Here is a 22,646-nt window from a genome sequence, read left to right as displayed (position 1 = left end):
GTGCTCTGCTTTCTCTCTACACCCACTTTCTGCTGGGAAGTGTTTAAAAATATTTGGTGAGATTCTTGCTCTGAGGGCACAATCACCAGAAATACTCCTTATGTCCAAACTTTTCATGTTGGCAGTAAAGTCCTGGTGGAACGAAGCAGGGGGATGTCCAGTCTTTTCCTTGCTTGCAAACCACAACAGAGGCTGCTGCTGATTTTCCAGAGGGAATTCTTCCCCAGATCATCACTCCAGCCTGAGGCCCCCATCACTGCACGGGCACTCCCGGTGAGGAGGGGAGGGTTGGCCCCCGTGCACCCCCCGGCTCTGGCAGGACAGTGCGTGGTGACGGAGGGACGGCGCAGAGCCGCAGCGGGCAGGCGCTCGCTGGGCTGCACTGGCTGCCACGGGCCACACTGCTGTGGGGCCACACGCTCTTTCCAGAAGCTTCTGCAGAGGTGCAGGATCCTCTGGACATGTCCGGTCAGATGCTGGTGACTCAGCCGGGTCCCGTGACGGCTTCCCTCCTCCTCCAGCCCCGTGTAAACACTGTTGGCCGCCTCTGAAGCAGAAACCCTCCTTCCTCAACAGGGCAGGCAGAAGGAAAACCAAGCGGGGTTTTTTTTGCTGCCTCATTTTTGAGGCTGAGCTTTCCAGAAGGGTAGCTCTGCCACGTCAGGTGTTTACACAGGCTCAGCACCGTTTCTCATTGGTGTGACATGAAACTTTTAAGGGCAGAAAACTCTGGCACAGTTTTTACACTGAGGTAGAGGAGCAGATAGGGAAAACGGGTGGAGAGCAGGCACAAAGTACCAACACGCTATGGGTGTCATGCAAATACATAAGGATTTTGTGTTCCCAAAGGTGAGAAGGAACTTTCTGCAACCTACACGAATTGCTTGGCGTGAGTGTTGCTTTGAGAACCTGCCTTGTAGCTTTTGCCCTGAATTAAAGCATCAACGTGTCAACACATCGAGGGTGAGCACCCTGTTGTGATATTCATCTCTGGTGGCTAAGGAGCATTTGGAAACTTTTGTACTGCAGTGAAACAAGCCCTGCTGATGTTTGAATACAGAGACCTATAAAACACATAGGAAATGAAGTTACTTTATTTTATGAGGAAATAGCAAGTGCTCTTTGCTTAAAGCAGCGTGGGAAGGACCGAGCCTGACCTGCTCGCAGATGGGCCAGAGTCAAATGCCAGAGCCAAGCTCTTTAGAGAGCTTGACAAAATCAGCTATAAATCTGGATTACATTTTATATCTAGACCTAATAAATTTTTTCTCTTTCTAATTTTTGTAATGGCCTCAGGACCTGTGGATTGCTATCGGAGTGCTTTCGGTGGAAGGCCCTAATTTCTGCAGCGTGCTCAGTATTGCCAACATCAACTGTTCAAAGATCATGAGATCCCCTTAAAAACCATCTTCTCTCTGTTTATTTGCTGCTAGGGTTTTGAGTTTCTGCAGTTCATATTTTAAACTTTGCTCTGCAAAAGGACCAAGGCTCAAAACTTGCTTTTTAAAAAACAGAATAAAAGCCAAAATTGGGGTAGGAGGGGAGGTCTTCAAGAACAGAAGTGAACTTTGCAGCTCTGGTATAAAAATCGCCAGTGCTGACAATTTTGCTTCGTCCCTCATTTTTTTCCAAGAGAGCCCAAGGTTTTTGTGGTATAAAGCTCATTCATTTCTTCAGACTTTTATGAAGACAAAGTATAACTGCAGAAATTAGATTAAGCTTTATCCTTGGGAAAGAGTCTAATTAATTGTCTTGGAGAAATTATTAATGTTATTCTGTTCTCTTCCGCCGCAGACACACCATGTATCCTGAGCAGTAGGAGCATTTTGCACATCTGAAACTAAACACCCAGCATCTCATGCACTAGAACGTGTCATGTTATTTCTCTAAACTCTTTAACGGCAGTAGGATTTCACGCGCCTTTCCCACAAGCAGCTCTAACTTGTCTGCCACCTCTGGAGGGTTTTTCCCATTAATTCCTGTGAACCCTCAGTTGGCTCCTGCTTTTAACACGCAGGTTTAAGGCGAGAAAGCAAGCAGGCTGGGTGGGACAGAGCTGCTGGGGCTCATTTTCTTTGCTCTACTGGTGGAAATGCTATTGCTGGTGTGGTTGAGGCTTTACCTGCAGCCGAGGAGCAAGGTATGGGTGGGTGTGCTGGGTTGGGGGTCTGAGCCTGGGACGTGGCTGCTCCCTGTGGAGCCGATCAAGCGCTCAAGGGCTGGACTGCTCTGAGACACGGGACGTGCTGCTGGCTCATGTTCTGCAGGTGATGGTCACTCGGGCAATGCCTTGCAAAATCCAGGTGAGGAAGCACAGGTCCAGCCTCCCTCGGTTTTTTTCAGTATTCCCAAGAGTGATGTTCAGTGCATTTCCCTACTCAGGGATGTGCCTGGTGTAAGCAACGGTCTGCACTGGGGCCCCACAGCTTCTCGCTGGCTTCTGGCAGTGGAGGCAGAAACTTTTGGTGCCATGCAGAGGGATCCCTCTGCTGATTTCCTTCCCAGATTTTCTAATCACCGGGAGAGGCCATTTCAAGACTTGAAAAATTTGGTTTATTTTATAAACTAGAGAAGAGTCTAAGGAACACAGGTAGGGACAAGAGCATCTCCTGCAGAAATGGGGGATCTGTGCTTTTCCTCGTACACGTGTATGGCTTTCAACAAGGCACATGTATTGTCCGGAGCACCTTGGGCCAGCCCCTGCACCCACCCCACCTGGGTGCTGAGCTGCTTCACCCCTGGCCTTTCCAGAAGGAAACGGAGCAGAGGCCTGAGGACCAGGTTTCCCCATTTCAGAAGGATTTCAGCATCGGCTGGAGCGCTGCCGGGAGGAGACATGCCTGCGGAGCCCGGCTCCCAGCACATCCCTGCCTGCTGCCCGGGCCGGCTCCGAGGCTGCGGCCGAGCACTGCTGAGCACCTGCGTCACCGCTCCTGCCTCTGGCACTGGCACGCGCTTTGCTTTACATCACTCCCTAACTGATCCAAACAGTTCCAAGAACAGACTTCGATCGCTGGAAGCCAGTCCCACAATATTTACACGTCTGAGAAATATTTACTTACTAAAAGAGGTCTGGGGAATGGAAGATGGCAATTTTAGGCAGAGGAATTACGTACCTGCGTACGGGGCACACGAGCTGCCGCCTCCTGTTTGACCTCACGAACAACTGCAGGAGTAAGTTCAGGCGATGGAGGCATGTAAACTCAGCATTTCGAACCCGACCTCGCTGTACAGCTCCTCCTAGTCTATAATGAAATAAAGCCGGACCCATTAACAGAAGAAAACACAAGCAAAATAATTTTTAACTCTGATTTCTTCTGTCCTTCATCTGGGCAAGCAGCTTGAGGCCGTAACCCCTGAATGCCAGGTCCTTTGGAAGAGTGATGATGTCCTTCCGGGCGGCAGCTTCCATTTGCGATATTCATCGGGCATCGATTTTCTCTCAATGAGCATTAGATGCTCTTTCCTTAACCAAGACGAAACGCTTCTGCGGAAATGGCAGCGCACGTGCACTGCACGGCTGTGGGGGCTGCTGCCCCCGACCTCGTCCTGCACCCCCAGCTGTGCACTCCCCGGTATGTAGGGCCACGGGGACACCCCTGTGCATAGGGGCTGGGCACACACCTCTGTCTATAGGCACCCGTGCACACCCCGGGTGTCGAGAGTCGTTTCCACGCAGCCCGGTGCGCAGAGATGCAAACACACGGGTCCGTGCACACCCCCCGTGCCCAGAGATGCGTGCTCCCCCATGCATACATACAGGCGCGTGCGCGCACACCCACACAGACGTGTGCACCCAGGTGTGCGCGTGTGCGCACACACGCCCACACAGACATACGGACCCAGACACACACAGACGTATGGACCCAAGTGTGTGCACGCACATGCACAGACACGTGCACAGACTCATGCAGGCACCCCCAGAGATATATGTGTCTTTGTGTGGACACATGCATGTGCACAAGTATGCGTGTATACATCTACATGAACAAGCCAAGTATATAGGTACGGACATTTATATATGTAACCCATGAACGAGCACCCATGCACACACGCACGCACACGCACACACATGCATGCACATGTGCACACACCCCCACACACGCACCCCCATTGCACATGCACACACGCATGCACACACACATACATGCGCAAACACGCACGCACATGCACACGCGCGCACATGCATGCGCACGCACATGAACACACGCACGTGCACACACATATGCACACTCATACGCACGCACACACCCCACACATGCACACACACGTGCACATACACACACACTCACACTCGCACTCACACACACACTCTCACACTCACACACTCTCACACTTACACAAACACACTCTCTCACACACACACTCCCACTCACACACACGCACACACACCCCCAGTTATACACACACACTCACTCACACTCACACACACACTCACACTCACGCTTCCACACACACGCAGACACACACTCACGCACACACACTCACACTCACCCCCCTCACGCTCACACGCACCCCTCACACTCACACTCACCCCCTCACATTCACACTCACCCCCTCACACTCACACTCACCCCCTCACACTCACACTCACCCCTCACACTCACACTCACACTCACCCCCTCACACTCGCACTCACCCCCTCACACTCACCCCTCACACTCACACTCACACTCACACACCCCTCACACTCACACACCCCTCACACTCACACTCACCCCCTCACACTCGCACTCACCCCCTCACACTCGCACTCACCCCCTCACACTCACACTCACACTCACCCACCCCTCACACTCACCCCCCATCACACTCACACTCACCCCTCACACTCACACTCACACTCACCCACCCCTCACACTCACCCCCCTCACACTCACACTCACCCACTCACACTCACCCCTCACACTCACACTCACCCCCTCACACTCACACTCACCCCTCACACTCACACTCACCCCTCACACTCACCCCTCACACTCACACTCACACTCACACTCACACCCTCACACTCACACTCACACTCACCCACCCCTCACACTCACCCCCTCACACTCACACTCACCCCTCACACTCACACTCACACTCACCCCTCACACTCACCCCCCTCACACTCACACTCACCCCCTCACACTCGCACTCACCCCCTCACCCTCACCCTCACCCTCACCCTCACCCCCCCTCACACTCACATTCACCCCCTCACACTCACACTCACACTCACCCCTCGCACTCACCCCTCACCCTCACCCTCACCCTAACACTCACACTCACACTCACATTCACCCCCTCACACTCACACTCACACTCACCCCCTCGCACTCACCCCCTCACCCTCACCCCCACCCTCACCCTCTCTCCCCCCGCCCGCCCCAGTCCCGCAGTCCCCCGCACAGGGGCGCCCTCCGCCAGCTGCCGCCCCGCCCCTTGGCCCCCGCCCCTAGCCACGCCCCCGGCCCCGCCCCGCCCGCCCGCCCGGCGCGGCCCGGCCCGGCCCGGCGCGGCGCGGCCCGGCGCGGGCGCTGCATGCGGGCGGGCGGGCGGCGCGCCCCGCTCCGCTCCGCTCCGCGCTCGCTGGGGCCCCCGGGGCCGCCGAGGCCGCGCCGCGCCCGGGACATGCGGCCGCCCCCGCCGGCGAGGAGGCGATGAGGCTCCGCAGCGGCACGGCGCTCACGCTGCTGCTCGGCTGCCTGTGCGCCCTGCTCTCGCTCTCCTGGTACGGCGCCTTCGGCGGGCACAAAGGTAAGGGGGCTCGGCCGCCTCCGCCGGGGGGGCCTGGGGCCCGGCCGCGGCCCCGCCGCCGGGGCTTGGGGCTGGCGGGGGGGGGAGGCGCTCCGGGAGCCGGGCCCTGCCGGACCCCCGGGGTCCGGTGGGATCCGGACCCGGCGGGATCCTCTGCGCCCCTGGCGCCGCGGTACCCCCCAGCCCCCGCGGGACCGTGACCCGTGGGACCCCCGGTGCGGGCGTGCCCGTCTGTGCCCAGCAGGGCGGGAGGTGCCGGGGCCGGGGATCCCTGCTCGTCCCCGGGGCGCGCTGCCGCCTGGGGTGCCCACGGAGGATCGGGGGGCTGCGGGGTGACGGGCGGGCTGTCGTCTGGGTCGGGGTGTGTTGGGCTGTGCTTCGGGGATGCGCTTCTTTGCACCCCCACGTTTATGGCGAAAACCTTCGTGGGAAGCGGGAACCACGCAGGTTAAATCCTCGTGGGGAGGTGGTGATGCCAGCAGTTGGGGGAACCCCTGGGCTGGGGGGTCGCAGGGCAAACTGGAGGGGAGGGGAGATCTGAGCAGCCCTGCCCTCCCCGCGCCACGCACGGCTCTTGCGGCTCGATGCTGAGCCCAGTAACCTGAGTGCCTGTGGGACGGGTGCGAGGGCTGCCGGCTTCAGCACTTAAATATCGGGTGCTGGTTTTGCACCGAGTAGGTGGCTGCAAAGCAGGGGTGCAGGGCCCCGTCCCGTCGAGGCTGTGGGGGAATCCCGCACAGGTATCGCAGAGATGCTCACCGCTGGTTTTTCCTGACAGCATAATAGTTGCTTTTCCCCGTCCTGTCGCTCACTAAAGCAGCGCACTGGATTTATCCTGGCCTGGAGGACAATTCTGGTAGTTGCTTCTGAATTGTGTATCTCTCTCATGTATGGGTGTGCAACCTCTCACGCGCGTGCTAGTCACTCAGCTCTTCCAGTTCCTGCAATTTTAGAGGTCATTAAAGGCAGGCGGTCTGGCTGTCCAGCCCTTGACCCTCTCTTCCCACTCACCGTATGAGCATCTCTCCCTGCTACAGGTGGGAAGCAGCTTTTGCCGAGCGAAGATGTAACTTGATGGCTTTGTAATCCCACGGCACACCATGCACAATCACAGGGTGCAGCTTGCGCGTGGTGCAAGGGTGGCATCAGGGCTGGGGCCTGTGGGGACAGGGGAGGTTATTTTGGCTCCGATGGGCAGGATGACACGAGCCCATGTAGGTGCCCATCCAGCCCAGCCCCTTCCCTGGCAGCAGGGCAGGAGCGTCTGGGACGTGCCGTCTTCTCCGGGCAGCTGCAGGCGTCTGACGGGCGGCTGCTTGGGCTCCTCTGCCTCGTTCATCAGCTGAAGGGCTCTCCTGTCGTGCTGCTAACGTGGTTTAAATCCCACCAGAGCTGCCTCCCCACAGAGGTTTGGGTGACGGGCGTTTGTAATGCAGGGGTACCGCCAGTGGATCAGTTAGCTTCTGCTGGTGAGATTTTTAACCGGACAAAATGTTTGCACAAGCAGGTGTTGTCGTATGCGCTTTCAGCCAGAAATGCTAGACCATGATAAGTTGTGCAGGGGCAGAGGAGCACTCTGAGAGCTGCTTTCTTGTGGTTACCACTGAGCAGTTGCTTTGCTAGTAGCTCCCTCCCATAAATGAAGTGAAACCAGCGTGCAGTGCTGCATGGGCTCCGAGCGGTCACTCCTGTTTTCTGAAGCAGGGTGGCCAACCCTGCTAGGTAGTCTGTGCCGTCTGGTCTGTGTCGTCCTTTGACTCACTTTTATTTTTTAACAAGTAGCTTTTCCTCATTGCTCACTCAAGTGCTGAAATAATAACCTTGGGTACCACTGTCCCTGTCCTTCTTGGTAGGAGCCTCCCTGGGATACGCATTTTCCTCTGACAGCAACAGACTGTTGCTTGCAAACAGCGATCACTACAAGAGGTCACAAATAACGTGGGTCAGGCTGTGTCAGCACAGCAGGTTTCCGGCTATTATGGTCATTTACGTATCAGGCCATTATTCAATACAGAGCTGGAGAAGACCTTGAGAGGTCATTCAGTCCATCTCCTGCCCCTACGCAGTATCGGTGATAACCAACCCCTTCTTGACAGATGTTTATCGTATTCATTCTTAAAAACCTCCGATGACAGAGATGCCTAAGATCCCCGGACAATGTGTCTGACATTTAGTAGCCCTGCCATTAGATTTTTCTTACAATCTGAACAGAAATGTCTTTTCCTTCAATTTGGTTTCATGATTGCTCTTCTTTTTCTATGTATTGGGCACAGGCAGAAAAGTTCCTTCGTTCCTTCTTTGCAGGAGCCTATTAGATATTTGGAAGTTGCTACCGAGCCTCCCCTTAGTCCCTGCTAATATAGATTAAACCATGCTAGTTCCTTTGATCGTTCTTTTTAGGTCATGTATTCTTGGTCTGCAGTTGTTCTTGTTACTCTCTTTGGACCATCATCCTTCGTGAAGAGTGATGCTTAACCTGCGATACAGGACTGAAGTCGCTGCCGTATTTTTGATCAGAAGAATAAGGGATTACTTCAGATCTTTTACAAACAGTGATCCTGTTTATACATCCCAGTGTGTTTGCTTTTTACTTTTGCCACAGATGACTTGTGTTTAATTTTTTTTATCCCATTGACCATTCAGCCATTCTTCTCCGGAACTTTTCCTGCTTTTCGTTCCTCATCTTGTATTTGCCTGGTTAATTATTCTTACCAAATCACATTGTCTCACGCTTGTCCTTGTTGAACTGTGTCCTTTTTTTTTCAGACTGCTTCTTCTAAAGTGTCAGGATTGTTCTGAATTCTGATCTTGTTCTCCCACGTGCTTGCAGTCCCTCTCAGCTTGGTGTAGCCTTCAAAGGCAATCAGCATGTTTTCTCTGCGATCGGCTGAGCCGTGGATGAAAACACTAAGTGGTGTCAGATCCGGGATGGGTTCTCCTGGAACCTGCTTAAGTAAGGTCCTCCCAGTCTGTGCTCAATGAGCAACGACTGGTGGTCTTCTCAGCAGTGGTGCACCCACCTTCAGGTGGCTCAGTCCAGCCCCTGCGTCCCTGGCTGTGTTATGGGGGTGTCCCGTGAGACGCTATCAGAGGTCTCTCTGAAATCTTTGTTTCTTCTCCCCTTCCTACAAGTCCTGGTACCCTGTCACAGAAAGAAATATGATAGACTTATGTGATTTGTTCTTGATAAACAGAGGCTAGTTCTTGCTCAAGTTCTTCTCATCTTTTAAGCACTTCAACTGAAGTTAAGCTGATTATTCTATAATTTCCTGCATCCCCCTTATCCCCATCCCCTTATTTTTCAAAGACAGGCTTTGCATTTGCCAGTCCTCTGTAACATCAGCGATTCCCCGTGAGTGGCTGGAGACAACTCCCGGTGATCCTGAGCTGCTCATGTCGTCGCGTTCTGGGGAAGGCTGGCAACGTGTCCACGTTGCCTCTGATGGGGAATAAAATGATATTAAAACACATTTAAAGCATCGCAGAGCCTGCTTGTCTTCCTGCTCTGTGTTGGGAGGACAAAACAATTAGTCGAAAGAAAATAAACCAGGTCAAACCAGCTCTAGAGCTGCTTTTCTGTGACCGATGCAGGGTTTGTTTACCCGCTAATGGTGTTTTGCCTTGCTGTGGTTATTAGTAAAGTTTTGACCTTGTGGTCTGCAAAAACAGATGCTGCCTCTTTCCAATTATAAACGAGGTTTGAAATAGTCTGCTGGAGTAGGAAGAGAAGGGCAGCCTCAAATAGCACAACCAGTCACCCAGGCGGCCAGTGTCCAGCATCACGGGGTGGTTCGGAGGTGGACCACGTGCTGGGCATCATGGTGGTGGGTGTCTTGGCCAAAGTTTAAATTGTCTCTTTGCTGATTTTAGGTTTAAGTATGGTTTAACTTCCAAAAACCAACAGCTGCCTTGGAAGAAGCTCTTCTGTAACCTGCTGTCATGAGGTGGACCTGTAGGGTTTAACTGTGGAGGGCAACCTGCAGTCGGAGGATCAAGCCTTCGGGAAGGTACAGGCAGGCTCGGGCATTAGCGTGATTACAGGGGGTGTTTTACTGAGGGCTCAGTAAAACCAAGAAGCTTTCATGACTTTAGATAAGTCACAGGTGCAGATGGGACAAAGGTGAACAGTTTAACCTACTTGCAATTAAATTGTTGTGGTTTTTTTTCTTTCCAATGATGAAAACTGTTCAGTTCTCATCCATAATGTTTGTTCTCATCTTGACTGACCGACCAGCCATGTACCGTCTTTCCAGCCCTTCTCTTTGTCCCTTGCAGCCTACCCCAGAGCCGTAAATGTTGCAGGATATCTGTTTTTTAAGTGTTTGGGTTGTTTGTTTGTTTTTTTTTATTGAATAGGGAATTCTAAACCTTGTGTGAACCTTTTATGAGACTCCCGACATGCTGCCCCTTGGAAATGCTGCGTTTTGAGGTTGGGATTGCACTTCCAGGGTACGGCTGCAGAGCTCAGGCTGGGCTCTGTACCCATGCTGCTGCCTGTTGCAGACTTCCCCCAGCAAGTTTTTCCCCCTCAAATTTTAGTGATTTATAGTTACCCAGTACCAGCCAGCTCCAGGTTTCCATTGTAAAACCACAACTGCAGGCACCTCCGTACCCGTAGATTTGCCTGCGAAGTGGGGTTGCTCTTTGCATAGTGGCTTCACACCGCTAAGATCAGTTTTGATTATGCGGTATTTTGGATGCTCATCCTGTGGGAACTGTTCTTCCCGTGGGCGTTGTGAAAGCGCTTCAGAATAGACGTGCACAGCTCCCTGAAGGACTCACCACTCACATCCCAGGTGGGTATCTTGGTGCAAGGGTCTCTCCCTTGACTTGCAAACATGCTGGGGAGCGGGATGCTGGGGTGTTGGTGATCGCGGGGCACCGGCTGCAGCGTGGACGTTGCTCCGGTGCCCGTTGCAGCGGGGCAGGCTCAGGCAGCATCTCTGTAAAGAAATATTGCTTGTTTGGTGCCGTGCGTGGCAGGATGCTCCGCTCGCTTGGGGTGTCCTTTGTGAGAAGCAGACTTTGTCCTGGAGGGACGTTCCTCTGAGCGTGTTTACAAAGTCTTCTTATATAATGCTTAAAAGCCGTGAACGCTAATCCGCTCTAGAAGCAGCAGAGTCAAAGCTTGTGATACTGCTAAATACGAGCTGTATCTTGCGGCATGTGGGAATTCCCGCTGCTTTTTCATTTCTGTTACCTGCACCAGCTTGACTTCAGGTTTTTGTAGTTTCTTTGAGGTTTTGGGCACAGGCTGCAGCCGGATGGGTGTGTGTGAAAGCCCTGGTCTGAGCTGGGGTCATTTCACTGCAACCCTTGGAAGTATTTACCAGGAGGAAGGATGCTGGCAGTAGATCCAGTGTGGGCTTCTGATGGCTGAGGAGGTGCAGGCGAGGACCTGGCTGAGGAACCGTAGAGTTTAAAAATCTGTCATTAAAATGCATGGCGAATAAGATGATGTGCAGGAGCATTTCTGAGAGCCTTTACTTGGCCTGTGTGGTGCTCAGCAGACATGGTGTGGAATTGGTGGCTGGAATGCAGCAGCATTTGCAAAATTATCCCGCGTATGACTTGACCAAATTTGGTCAAATTTGACCAAGAGCAAAGGACACCATGCAATTTGTTGATATGCATTTATCAAAATTTCATTGTCTGGAGTTACCTGTATTTCTGTTTTTATTTCTTTGCAGTTTTTATTAGGTCCGTGAGTGGGACTCTTAACCTGCGCTGCACGTGCACTTGTCCGTGTCCCGTTGCTGCTCCAACAATAAGAGCTGCGGTTGCCTGGTGGAGTTGGAGTTAATGGAGGTGGAAGAGGGCTTTCTCCTAACCAGGACAGTGTTCCCCAGCATAGGAGACTTGGATTCGGGTCCTTGCTATGCCGTATCCCTCCCAGTGTTGGGAAAGTCAATCGGCTGGTTTCATGCCTCGGTTCCCATCTGCTCTCTGCGGACAGTGACATCTCTTGTCACAGGGGCTTGGAGGACACAGCCGCGCTTCTGTGACAGCGGGGTCTGTGTCAGTGCGTAGGAGAGGGGCAGGCAGAGGAGGTTAACACACACACACCCGATTACATCAAGTACTTCTCTTGGTTTACTTCTGTTACAGAACAAAGCCCTCTCCCATTTGTGATTCCCTTTGATTCATCCAAAACAAATCATTGATTTGTGCTTATATCCTGAATGTTCATTGATTATTCACTTAGTGCTTAATGTAAACCACATCTATAGCTGGCTAGTTTAAGTGAAGCCGCCAGTCATCTCTAGAAAGCTTTGAAGCCTGCTAAGTGACGGAGAAATTGCTTTAGCAATAGATCGGGCAAAGCTGCTAGCGGGCTACTGCAGGTAGACTTGGGTTATCCGCGGTTCTCCCTGTTCACAGAACCCAAACCAGTCACCAAACTACCAACTTCTCAGCTCATGGTGTAAAGAAACACGAACAAATATCCATCCTGGGGCACCTGGCTCGGCACGGGCATCCTCAGCCACCCGGCGCTTTGCAGGAAACCTTTGCAGAGGTGGGGCCGAGCCACCTGCCTAAAAATATTTGGAGACGAAGCTTTATGTTTCACATGAAGATTTTCCATATCATTATCATGCCAATTCTAATATTGACGTTTTGTTTTTCACAAGACAAAGCCCAAGAGATCAGCAAGGCTTGGTGGGTGAAAAGGGCTGCTGCGGCGGCAGAAGTCACCGCTCAAATTAAAGGATTATGGAAACTATTAAAATAAACAAAGGGCTTCAGTGGGGGCTGGCAGGTTAACGCTGTTAGGAGGAGAGGCTTTTCGGGGAGTGCTGATCAAGCATCTGCTTAACAGCTTCCTGGTTCGGGGAGAGGATTGTTGTCTTTGATGGGGGGAAATGCATTTTTTCTGCCTTTTTAATCTGAATTGAAGTGTAGGGGGCTTTTTATTCAGTGATGCCCTTCTTGGGTTTGTTTTTGAGCTCACAGCAGGCTTTTCCTGCAAAGCAAGAAAATCTGGGAGGGGCCAATTTCTGTTTTAAGTCATCTCTTTCTGGGTCAATTGTGGCACTGGCCACTTCTCCTCCTGTTTTTGTCCTGGTGTCAAGTCACATTCAAGTCTCCAGGATCCATGCATTAGCATGGACATGTCTCTGATGCACAGATACGGCTCTGTAACTCCATCTTCCCTCCCGCCTGCCCCTGGCTTGGAGTGACTCCCCTAATATTTAAATATTCCTGCCCTCTTTCGCTACGTGCAGGATAAATACTTATCGAAAGGTTAATCTGTATTTTGAAGTGACTAGACACGTTTGTGCAAGATATTTTCATTTCTGCTTACATTAAAGTGGACAGCAGTAGCATTAAAATGTAAATCATTAGGCTTTAAAGAAGCTTCTGTGCAAAAATTAATCTCCACCTGTCTTTTATTGTCATTATGAGTTTTGTTGAGTTGCAGTGTCCATTTACTTGTAACTATAATTGTCGCGCTGGTAGTTTAGGGCTTGTTGGTAGTGGGATGGATGCAGAACTGGGGGAAGAGCACGGTGTTGGCTTGTGTCAGTGCTGCTACCTGGTCCACACCTATTCCTCAATGAGTTTTTAGACCATCCTGATCACATTTTCAAGACTGCCTTAGAGCACACAGGTTTTTCTTCTCTTCCTGTGATGGCGACAGCTTTCTGGAAATGAGGTTTAACCTGGAGACCCTTTTTTGTCACTTGCTACTTGTACGTATGCTGCAATAAATCCTTTATGTATTGTTGCTACTCCGAGGAATTTCATGGCTTAGATAGGAGGCCTGTGGTACCAAAAAAGTTGCGTAGCCTTCCAAAGCCCTTGTAAATAATCAAAGAGAAACTTCCAGTACTGAGATATGCGCTACTTCAGATGTGTAATAGCACTGCGTGTTTGTACAGCCTGTTCTAGTGAAAGCATAGCAGCAACACTAACCCGGCCAGTCCCAAGACCTTCATACAGAAGAAGCTGGAGAAGTTTTCTAAGTGAGGACTAAATTGCTGTATTCCTCCCCAAAAGACGGGCACTTAGGGGAGCGGAGCTGCTGTGCGGTGTCCCCATGGCATGTCCCCACGCTGGATGTGAAGAGCAAGAACAGTATTGGACCGTATGGGTTGCCTGGTGGATGGATGGACCTGGACAGTGTTGGACTCTCTCAGACTCAACCACTGCCACAGACAAGTACCTGTCAAATTAATTATTCAGTTAATGCTGGCGAAAGCGGTGTGGTGGTCTCCCCTCCCTCCTCTCTGGGCCCAAACTGTGATCTTTTGCTTTTATTTGATCTTGCCTTTCGTGTTTTAACTCTTCCTTTTTCGTGCCATCTCTCATTGCGCTCTCTCCGGAGCTGGCTTTGATATATTTTCTCTTTGTCTTCCATTTCCCTCAGTTTGCTCCCTTCCTTCTTCCTTTGATGTTGCAGAAAATGACCAGGATGGACGTCTTCCTGCACATCTCCCCCTCTCTTAATCTTGTCCAGTTCAAGTTATCCACCATTTGAGGAACTTTACCAGGTGCTTACCTAATGGTGTGGCTTCTCCAAGCAATGATTTTGAGTAGAAGCTGGTGAAGGTTGGGCTGCCGGGGGAGGAGGTGGTGCTGGTCCTCGCACTGGGTCTCAGGGGTTGCTGCGAGTCCCTCCGGGTCCCAGGAGCGATGGCGAGGCAGGGCGCAGCCCTCCGGCACAAACCCTCCCGGTTCCAGGGTGGAGACGTGCCATGGGGATGCTCGCAGGGGCATCGCGCGTGGGTGGCTGGCGCTGCTGGGCGGCGAGAGCTCATCCCGCGCCTTGTGGATGGAGCTTAAACTAAATTGAAGGCGAAGCAAGAATCATGTTTAAAAGCAGATTAATTTGCTGACTTTGGGGAGCGAGAGGTATTTAGAAAAAAAATTGGAAATGCTAATTCTAGCTGAGCACAAACTTCGTCATTTGATGGCTGAAATTCTCTGCTTTGTCGTGCCAGTGGAACTGCATGAAATGTGTTTTCCCTGAGCTAAAGAGCTGACCTGGGTGGGGGAGGTAAGTACCCAGAATGGTGGATGAGCATAATTAGGACGTGGATTGTGGGTTGGCTCCGTATAGATCAGTTTGTGTTTCGTTAATGTCTGGTTCCACCCTGTCTGTCTGTTTTATTAGATTAATTTATTACTTTCTGAAAGTGCCTTGCCAGTGAGCTAAAATATCTATTTACTGGAAGTATTTGGTTACCATGAAAAAGTGTATTTGGCTTGTGTTTGGCAAATATTAACTACTTTCTTCTGTTTCTTTTGCAATTTAATTGTCTATTTATCTTGGGTATTGATTGCTGAAGGTCTTGGTAATTATTTGCTGATTTTGGAAATAATGATTTTAAAGGCTCGGATTACTTTTGTAATATTAATCATTACCTTGGTGTGCTTGCCTCAGAGGATGGGATCTCTCTGACGGCTCCAGTTGCAATGTGGACATTTACTGTCTGAAACTATGCCGCCATCTTAAAATAACAAAATCATTACTGGTGTTTTGTTCTGAAACTAAGCAGATATTTGCAGAGACGCAAACCTGGCAGTCGCAATTAGTGCACAAATTTGCTGTTCCTGTTGGCGGGAGGAGTGGCCAGATTCCGGAGTCAAATAAAAAGATAATTTTATTTACTTTCTGCTGTTTCACTCCTTCCAAATTAATTTCATGCCGTATTGGTCTCAAGTCTGGTGCAGGGTTGGTGGGGAAATGGGCTGCCCCTCTCCAGCGGCGGCACAGCAGCAATGCAGCTTTGCTTGGTGGGGGAGAAGCAATACTCCGAAAGGGTGTTGCACTTGCAAGTAAATGTGCTGCCATACAGCGGCACATCTTGCTTTGGGGGAAGGTGAGAAATTGGAAAGTCTCTGCTGGGAGCTGAGTAATTGGCACCTGCTATTATTGTGTCCCTCCTCCCCCTTTTAATAACTTGTTTATAAAGATAACTCTCCTACAGATCTCATTATACAGCCGTAAACCATGCTTCTTTAAAAAATACATGCATTCCTATTCATGTCAGGTCTGAGTACCTACCTCCGTATGTTTCTGTAAGGAGGAGGGATAGTTTTTGTGTCGTCCAGGCATCTTCACTCACTGCTGGGCAGACTCGCGGATGCCCATGGGGAGACAAGCTGTGTCCTCGCTATACCTGGAAGGAGATGTAATTCTTCCATTAATACAAAACCTGGCAGGCGGTCAGAGTGGCTGGGAGGGGAATTTTGTCGTCTTGTTGTTTTAGGCCTTGAAGCAAGGGATTGTGTTGGCTGTTTGAGTGATGTTGGCTTTATCTCCATCGGAGCTCGCATAGTGACATATATTACTAGAGAGCACGAAACGCGACGTTTAGCATACACCCCTGGGATCTCTAGTGCAGTGAATCCCACCTCTTCCTCTTGCATCAAGTGGTTTGTTTAATTGGTTTTAACAGTTTCCTCCTTGTTCTTTTATTAGTGGATCATGGTGCAAAAGGAAGCTGGGAGCGTTTTTGGATCCTGTCCTGGGTAATTTGATGACTAAGTCTTGTTGAGCTTCATCTCTGTGCAAGTGCAGTGGTGCATCTCCTGCAGGGGATGTGGTGGGAAGAGCGTGTCCTCCTCCTCCCAAATGCACGCCTGGGGAAGGAAGAGGAGGAGAGGGCAAAATCATGTCTGTGACAATTGTTTTCTGATTCTTTTCATCACCTTGTAGAACGAAAATGATAAAAGGAGCCTTAGAAAAGAGGGCATTGCAGCAAGCTCTGGCAGGGATGTAATCTCTTTTCTTCGTACCGAGGTATAAAGATAATTCCAATCGGGATTGAAACAGCGGATGGCAGATAATTCTTGAACAATCCGCTTATGGTGTTCCAGGATGCGAATGAAAACCACTAATGGGATAAAGAAGGATATAGATAATTATCTCGGCTGCATTAAATCCTGTCCTTTCAGGAGAGTACTCTTGTGTGGACACTAATTTCATGTGTATGAAATGCTAAAGCTGCCTAGACATTTTCAGAAGTTAGCTGTTTCCAAAATAGCCATCATCACTTGGTGATCATCTATCTTTTATCTGCCTGGTTGGTCCTAATGAATCTGATTTCTGGTCTCTGCTATCCTGTTTCCCTTTTTGCCCCTCCCTGCAGCAGGTTAAAGCTGCGACACACATTCTCTCCAGGGTGGATTTGAAACCTCCTTCATCCTTTTCTTTTTTCATTTGGTCTGCTGTTTTGGGAGACTTCCTGGGGTTTTTTTCCCTTTTACAGCTGGTAGTGCCGTTGTTTTAAGTCTGACGGAAGAGCTGCTTGCAATGTTAAGGTATGCAAGATATTTTTTAATTTGATCCATTTTTTTCCCCCAGCAAGAGCTCTGCCTTGCAGTGTGGGGGACGGCACTGTGCTCCAAAACAAATCCAGTTGTACAGTCAGCTAATGAGGCTCTTGTTGTAGGCTCTTTGCTGCCTTTGTGTTTGAACCGAATGGATGCCCCATGGATGAAGTGGAGGATGGCAGGAAGAGAAAGGAACAGTTTTGTATTGACAGCAACCATGACATTTGGATGGGGTCGGGTCAGTTAACAGCGTTCAAAGATGTGCGGTACGGGATCTCTGTTCTCTATGACCCCATGGTCAGAGGAAATCTGCTGTTCGGAGGTCTGGGCGACAGAAATGCACTTCTAAGAAGGTGGGTGACAGAAAGGCACTTCTAAGAAGCGGCTGGTTCTTTGTTATCCCCCATCAGCTGCAGGCAGCTGCATTTGCCAGCTGTCAGAGTCGTTTCTTTCCAGCCTCACACTAAGGAAACTGAGGCATGCCTGAACCAGCTGCAGCATCCCACAACAGGAGCCAGGTCTGGGGACTTCGGCTGCCCACAAGCCGTCCTCCAGCTGGAAGAGGAGAATGGGCAGTCAGCACCATCCCTTTGCACACTGGAGGACAGATGCTGTGCATGGCTGTCTTGTTGGGGAAAGACTCCACCGTTCACCACATGGGGAGTCCCCAAATGTAGTTTCTCAGCGACAGACCCTCTCGAATCACAAGGTTCCCATCTTTTCTTGCTGGCATGGCAGTGCAGTTAAGGTTCAGATGTCTTTTGGAAGTACAGAAAGACTTCCTTGCTTTTAGTGAGAAGTCAAACAAGAAATGCTGTCCTGTCCAAGGTGGACTTGGGTTTCCAATCTCCTTCATGCGGCATAGCCAGGTTACAAGGGCCAATCTTGCGCTGAAATCCAAGGAGTTGGTGTGTCTGTTTTTGCTGTGGGCTGGAAGTTGCTCTTGACACCAGATTTGCCGTTCACACCACCATGAGCTGTCACTTGCCTGTCCCAAGCGGAGAATGTCCTTAGAGGCACATGAAGCGCAGCCCTCCCATACCAGGCTTGGATTTGGGACAGGTAGCCTGCAAGAGGGTCTGATATGCATTTAGGCACATCCAGATAAGGCACTTCCCTAGTAGGGCTGTGTGTAGAGAAGAGGGTACGTGGGATCCTTGCTGTCTCTGGAACGCTCTTTAAGAAACGAATTACATTTAAGAAATGTGGTCACCTTTCATCTTGGTGACATGCTTCTTGAACAGCGGCTCTTAAACTGAATTGCTCACACAGAAGAGTCAGTATCAAGGTTTATTCGCCTCCTGTTCACAATTACTAGCCCTGTGGCTCTAGGAGCAGGGTTGGACTTTAACAGTGGTGCCTGGCATAGGCTTTTGCCCTAAAACTGCCGACGTTCTGCAAGAGGAGTCTGGTGACGTCTGGCAGTTGACCCCTAAAAATCGATCGATTGCTGTGTAAGGCAAGATATCCATCTTATCTCTGAGAACACCAGCCCTCCTACACGCTCATGACTTCCACAGAGATCTTAATGGGGATTTTTTACCTGGTTCTTGGTATCACTGCATGCCCTTTGAATGAACCACTCGCTAAGAAATCTCATTACTTGCTCCTCGTTAAAGGTGTCTGGTTAGCTGAGCTGCTAGTTGAAGTCTCCTTTCCTCAGCCCTGTGCTGTGATGAAGTGGTACCTGGAGCTGTTGCACCACGTGTTACCTCCTTAGAGCATAATAAACTATCTCCTGCCATCTCCTGCTTGGGTGAGTTGTACCCAGAGAGAAACCGTGTGTTTTTCTGGATGTCTGCAGAGCTCTCTGTGTCTGCATCATTCAAGTCACTTGAGAAAGGCAGATATTTCACATCTCTTTGGAAATCTGTCAAGACAGTGGCAGATCACTTAGCCTGAGTGCTGTTGTCTGGGCTGTGGTTCATAACTTCTAAAGTGCAGGTCAAGAAGTATTGCTGTAATAGTTAAAGGTCAGGCAAAATGGCAACCTTTAGCTCTTCATAGCAGCTGTGGGCATTAGAGGAGGTGTTTTACTGCTGGGATCGAAACTTCAAGCACTCATCTGTTGTTCCAGAGTGCTGGTTAATTATTTTTAAAGCATTCAAACCAAAGGTGGTCATTTCTGCCGCTACCTCTGATGGTGACCCCACGGTGCTCAGAAACCCCAGCTGGGAGCAGGGTCCTCTCTGGTGTGCCCAGACCGTGCTGGGTGCCCGGGGAAGCCTTCCACATAGCTTCACCAGGAAAGGCTGGGCTAGGAGAAGTGGGTCTGTGTAGGCAGTCATCAGTAGCAGAATTGGCCATTAAAAATCCACATCTATTCCTCAGCATCGTTTGGTGACCAAGATTGCTGCAGTGCCAGGGACGAGCGTGGGGGTCGTTTGCATCAGACTTACAGGTCCGTCGGAGAGGAGGAAAGGGGAAGATGTTGGCAAGAGAGGGCTCGTAGGTGGGTAAAATTCAGATTGCCGAACAGTGCAGAAAAGGTCAAGAGCTTCTTTTGTCTGCTGGTGTGTGGCGTAACGCACAGGTGAGAAGGTGTGGATTTATTTGTACGTGCACTCTTGTTTAGTTTGGCTTCCAGGAGAAGTCCTTATCTCTTCTCCTGCTGCCAGCTTCCTCTGAGTTGCCCTCTTTCCCTCTGCTCTGCCTGCATTTCTTGCTGTGATTTCAATTTTTTATAGTATTTCTTTTCCCCTTAAACTACTCGGCGGCGTGTGCGCTATTTAAGCAGCTGTCGCTTCGCAAGCCTGTTCTGCTGATGGGTGAAGAGGTGATCCCTGTGCATACAACTCGTTAAGAGCATTTCAGGGCTCTTCAGTATGGGCAACTATGTGAATGTAAAATTGCAGTTGGATCTTATCTTATGGAAGGTTTTGATTGCGGCTGGTGAAATAATGATCCGCTTGTTAATGTAGAGTAACAGGAGGAAGCTGCCGAGGATAACAAGGGGAGAGGAAGAAGAGTTTTGCAGAAGAGCATGCCCCCTTTTTTTGGTGAAACTTAAGCAGCCTAAAACAAGAGACATATTCTCCTCTTGGTTACATCAGTGTGCATCCGGAAGAGCCTCGTTAAAATAATTTAATTTCTTTTCGACACAGGCTGGTGTCACGGAGAGGGGAGTCTTTGGTGGTAGGGCAGCACAGGCTTACCGGGCTGGTCTGAATTCAGAGCCAAGGCTGGGAGAGGCAGGTTTAGCTGTTCAATTTAGTACTCCCTGATTTTTACCTCTGCAGCATCGAGCTTAGAGAGGAAGCAGAAAATATTTGTTTAAATCCCTTTCTTCATTGCTGCCATGTTCAAACTGAATTAACTCTCATCCAAAGGCAGCCTGCGCTATAGGAAACATCTGCCGTAGTCCAAACTGTGTTTGAGGTCAGAATTAAAATGTATGTAACTGTTCAGCGGTGAGCGATGAATACACAAATCCTGCTCTTTGCCAACAGTTGTTTTGCAAGACATGATTTGTACGCTTCCCTTGTACCTGTGCGGTTACACGAATGTGTTATTAGAATACGAACCAGCACAACGTGTCTCAGGAAATAATGATTATAAGGTGAAGCGGCTTGCTAGAATGTCAAAGAATTCTTTATTTCAAGCTTACGTTTGTTTGTTTGTTTATTTGTCTTCTACGAGCAGTGTTTCTGGAGTGTGCTAGTAATTGATGTGAGGATGTAATTGTATTCACGGTGCATCTGTGTCAGGGGCAATATTTATGTGCAACGGCTGCTCCGTGAAATATTGGTTCTCCTCTTGGCTCCTCCATCCAATGAGTTGACGTAAGCTCTCAGGGAAAGTATGAACAATTTTTAGAGCTGTTCTAGATATAGTCCTTACAGATTTTTTTGATTGTGTAACTGAAAAGTGCTTTTGAAAACATAGAACAAGTCTCACGTATAGACCAACCAGGGAGAGGCTGGTGCTTTGCTGTATTTGATGAGCTTTCAGTCTGCTGAATTAAGAAAAGACTAAGGCTCCCATTTTATGGAGTATTGTCTGAGGACCGGGGCTCTTGCAGTGTATTTGAGTGCCTAGGCTTCCTTTTGGCTTCTTTTGGGTAAAGACTGTTCAAGTTTGAAAAAATTGTTCAAGTTCTTTAAATTGCATCCTGTCTTTCAGCAGGAATTGCAGAGATAATTGCAAAATAAACTGAGGAGCGACTGACAAAAATTAGTAAGGCAGAAGTTTGAGCAGGACTCGGTGGTGTGTGCTAATGCTGTATTTCTGGTGCATCGTGGCAAACGTTGGTGCCACATGTATTTCAGAGGTTAGTTACATGATACTGCCAAATTCCCGATGGATTAATGGACATTTTGGTTCAGATTGACAGCTCCCGAGGCCCCAGAGCAGCAGGGTGAGGGTGGTGGCACCGGACTCCTGGACGTGGAATTGAATTGATGAAAAGCAAAGCCCTTTACAAAGTTGGCTGGGTATCATTCAGCCCATTTCACAGGTGGGAAATCAAGGCACAGGAGGGGTTCCCAACCTGCGAGGTGCATCAGTCCCTTTGAAACCTCCCTCTGACTGTCCGTCCTGCAGCCCCTCAGACACAGGAGCCATGTCTACAGAAGGATGGGTTTGCATTTCTCTGCTGGCAGAGAAATGGCATTTATTGGGTTGCTCTGGGAGGTCTATGCTTGTATTGGGAGGGAAAGTCTGCGGGGCTTGGGACAGGGCCCTTGAGTGCTGCGGTAGCTGCTGGGAGGGCAGCTGGAGAAAGCATCCACATACCTGGGGCTGAGGTGCTGCAGCATCTCACCCTGCTCAGCTGTATGTTCTTCAGCAAGACTCCTGATGCCAGACAAAATACGTGTGCGGGGAGGCGGACAGTGCCAAAGCAGCTCTGGGAAAGCAGCAGTTGGCCGTTAATTTGCTCTAAGGTTGGGTGGATTGATTCTGCTGCTGTGGAAACCCAAGTGGATGAAGGGGCAGGAGGACAGGGGTGGTAGGTCACACCAGACTCTGCTGTCAGCACAGGAGAAAGAGGGAGATTTTTATGTTTTGTGGCGCCTCTTTTCCTACTTTGGAAAAAAGCTTCCTTTTTATGTGCCTGTGTAAATGCTTTATAGCCCAAATGCTGTGACTTTGAGCAGTTCCTCAGAAACAGACGATGAATTTTGACCACGTACAGCCAGTGTCTTCAAGTTCCTGAGGACTCTGCTTTCAGTTTGTGATGTGTTTTTTTACTGCATTTAAATGAGTGATTTTATATAACTTATGAGTATTGGCAGGCTTACAATCACTTTCCTCCCCCCCCCCTTTTTTTTTTTTTGTTTAAGCTTGTTTTTTCTAAGGGACTGAAGCTACGTCCTTCTTCCCAACGGGTTTCAAACTCCTAGTCTTGCTTTTAGCCCAATTGGGCCATGGTATGGAAATCCCAGAGGTGATCTAAAATCCTCCAGGTACTTTTGAAGGTAGTCAGAAGGGCAGAAGAGAGAAGGTCTGTTGGTGGCTCTGCCAGAGGATAGTATGAACGCCTCCGTCAGGCGTGGGTGAATCCGTACAGAAGGCATTATCTTCATAAAGCCCCAGCCGCAAGAAGCTTTAATGAAAGCTTTCGGTTGAGTACTGGACGCCCAGATGTGGGATTCCTCCCCGCAGAGGATGCAGCGGGGTGG

At 50.0% G+C, this 22,646-nt stretch overlaps 1 protein-coding gene across 1 annotated transcript in view; it reads left to right on the top strand.

Moving 5' to 3' along the window:
* Positions 1-5,510: 5,510 nt before the first annotated feature.
* Positions 5,511-22,646, top strand: part of MGAT4B (alpha-1,3-mannosyl-glycoprotein 4-beta-N-acetylglucosaminyltransferase B) — a 52,514-nt gene continuing 35,378 nt past the window's right edge. The window contains exon 1 of the mRNA XM_072872789.1: positions 5,511-5,742. Coding sequence (XP_072728890.1) covers positions 5,646-5,742 — 97 coding nt within the window. The 5' untranslated portion in view covers positions 5,511-5,645. The remainder of the gene's footprint in view (positions 5,743-22,646) is intronic.

This window comes from Ciconia boyciana, chromosome 9 (genome assembly GCF_034638445.1).
Source record: "Ciconia boyciana chromosome 9, ASM3463844v1, whole genome shotgun sequence".
NCBI classification, from domain to species: domain Eukaryota; kingdom Metazoa; phylum Chordata; class Aves; order Ciconiiformes; family Ciconiidae; genus Ciconia; species Ciconia boyciana.
Note: the sequence above shows the minus strand (reverse complement) of the source record. Positions and strands in the feature narration are given on the sequence as shown.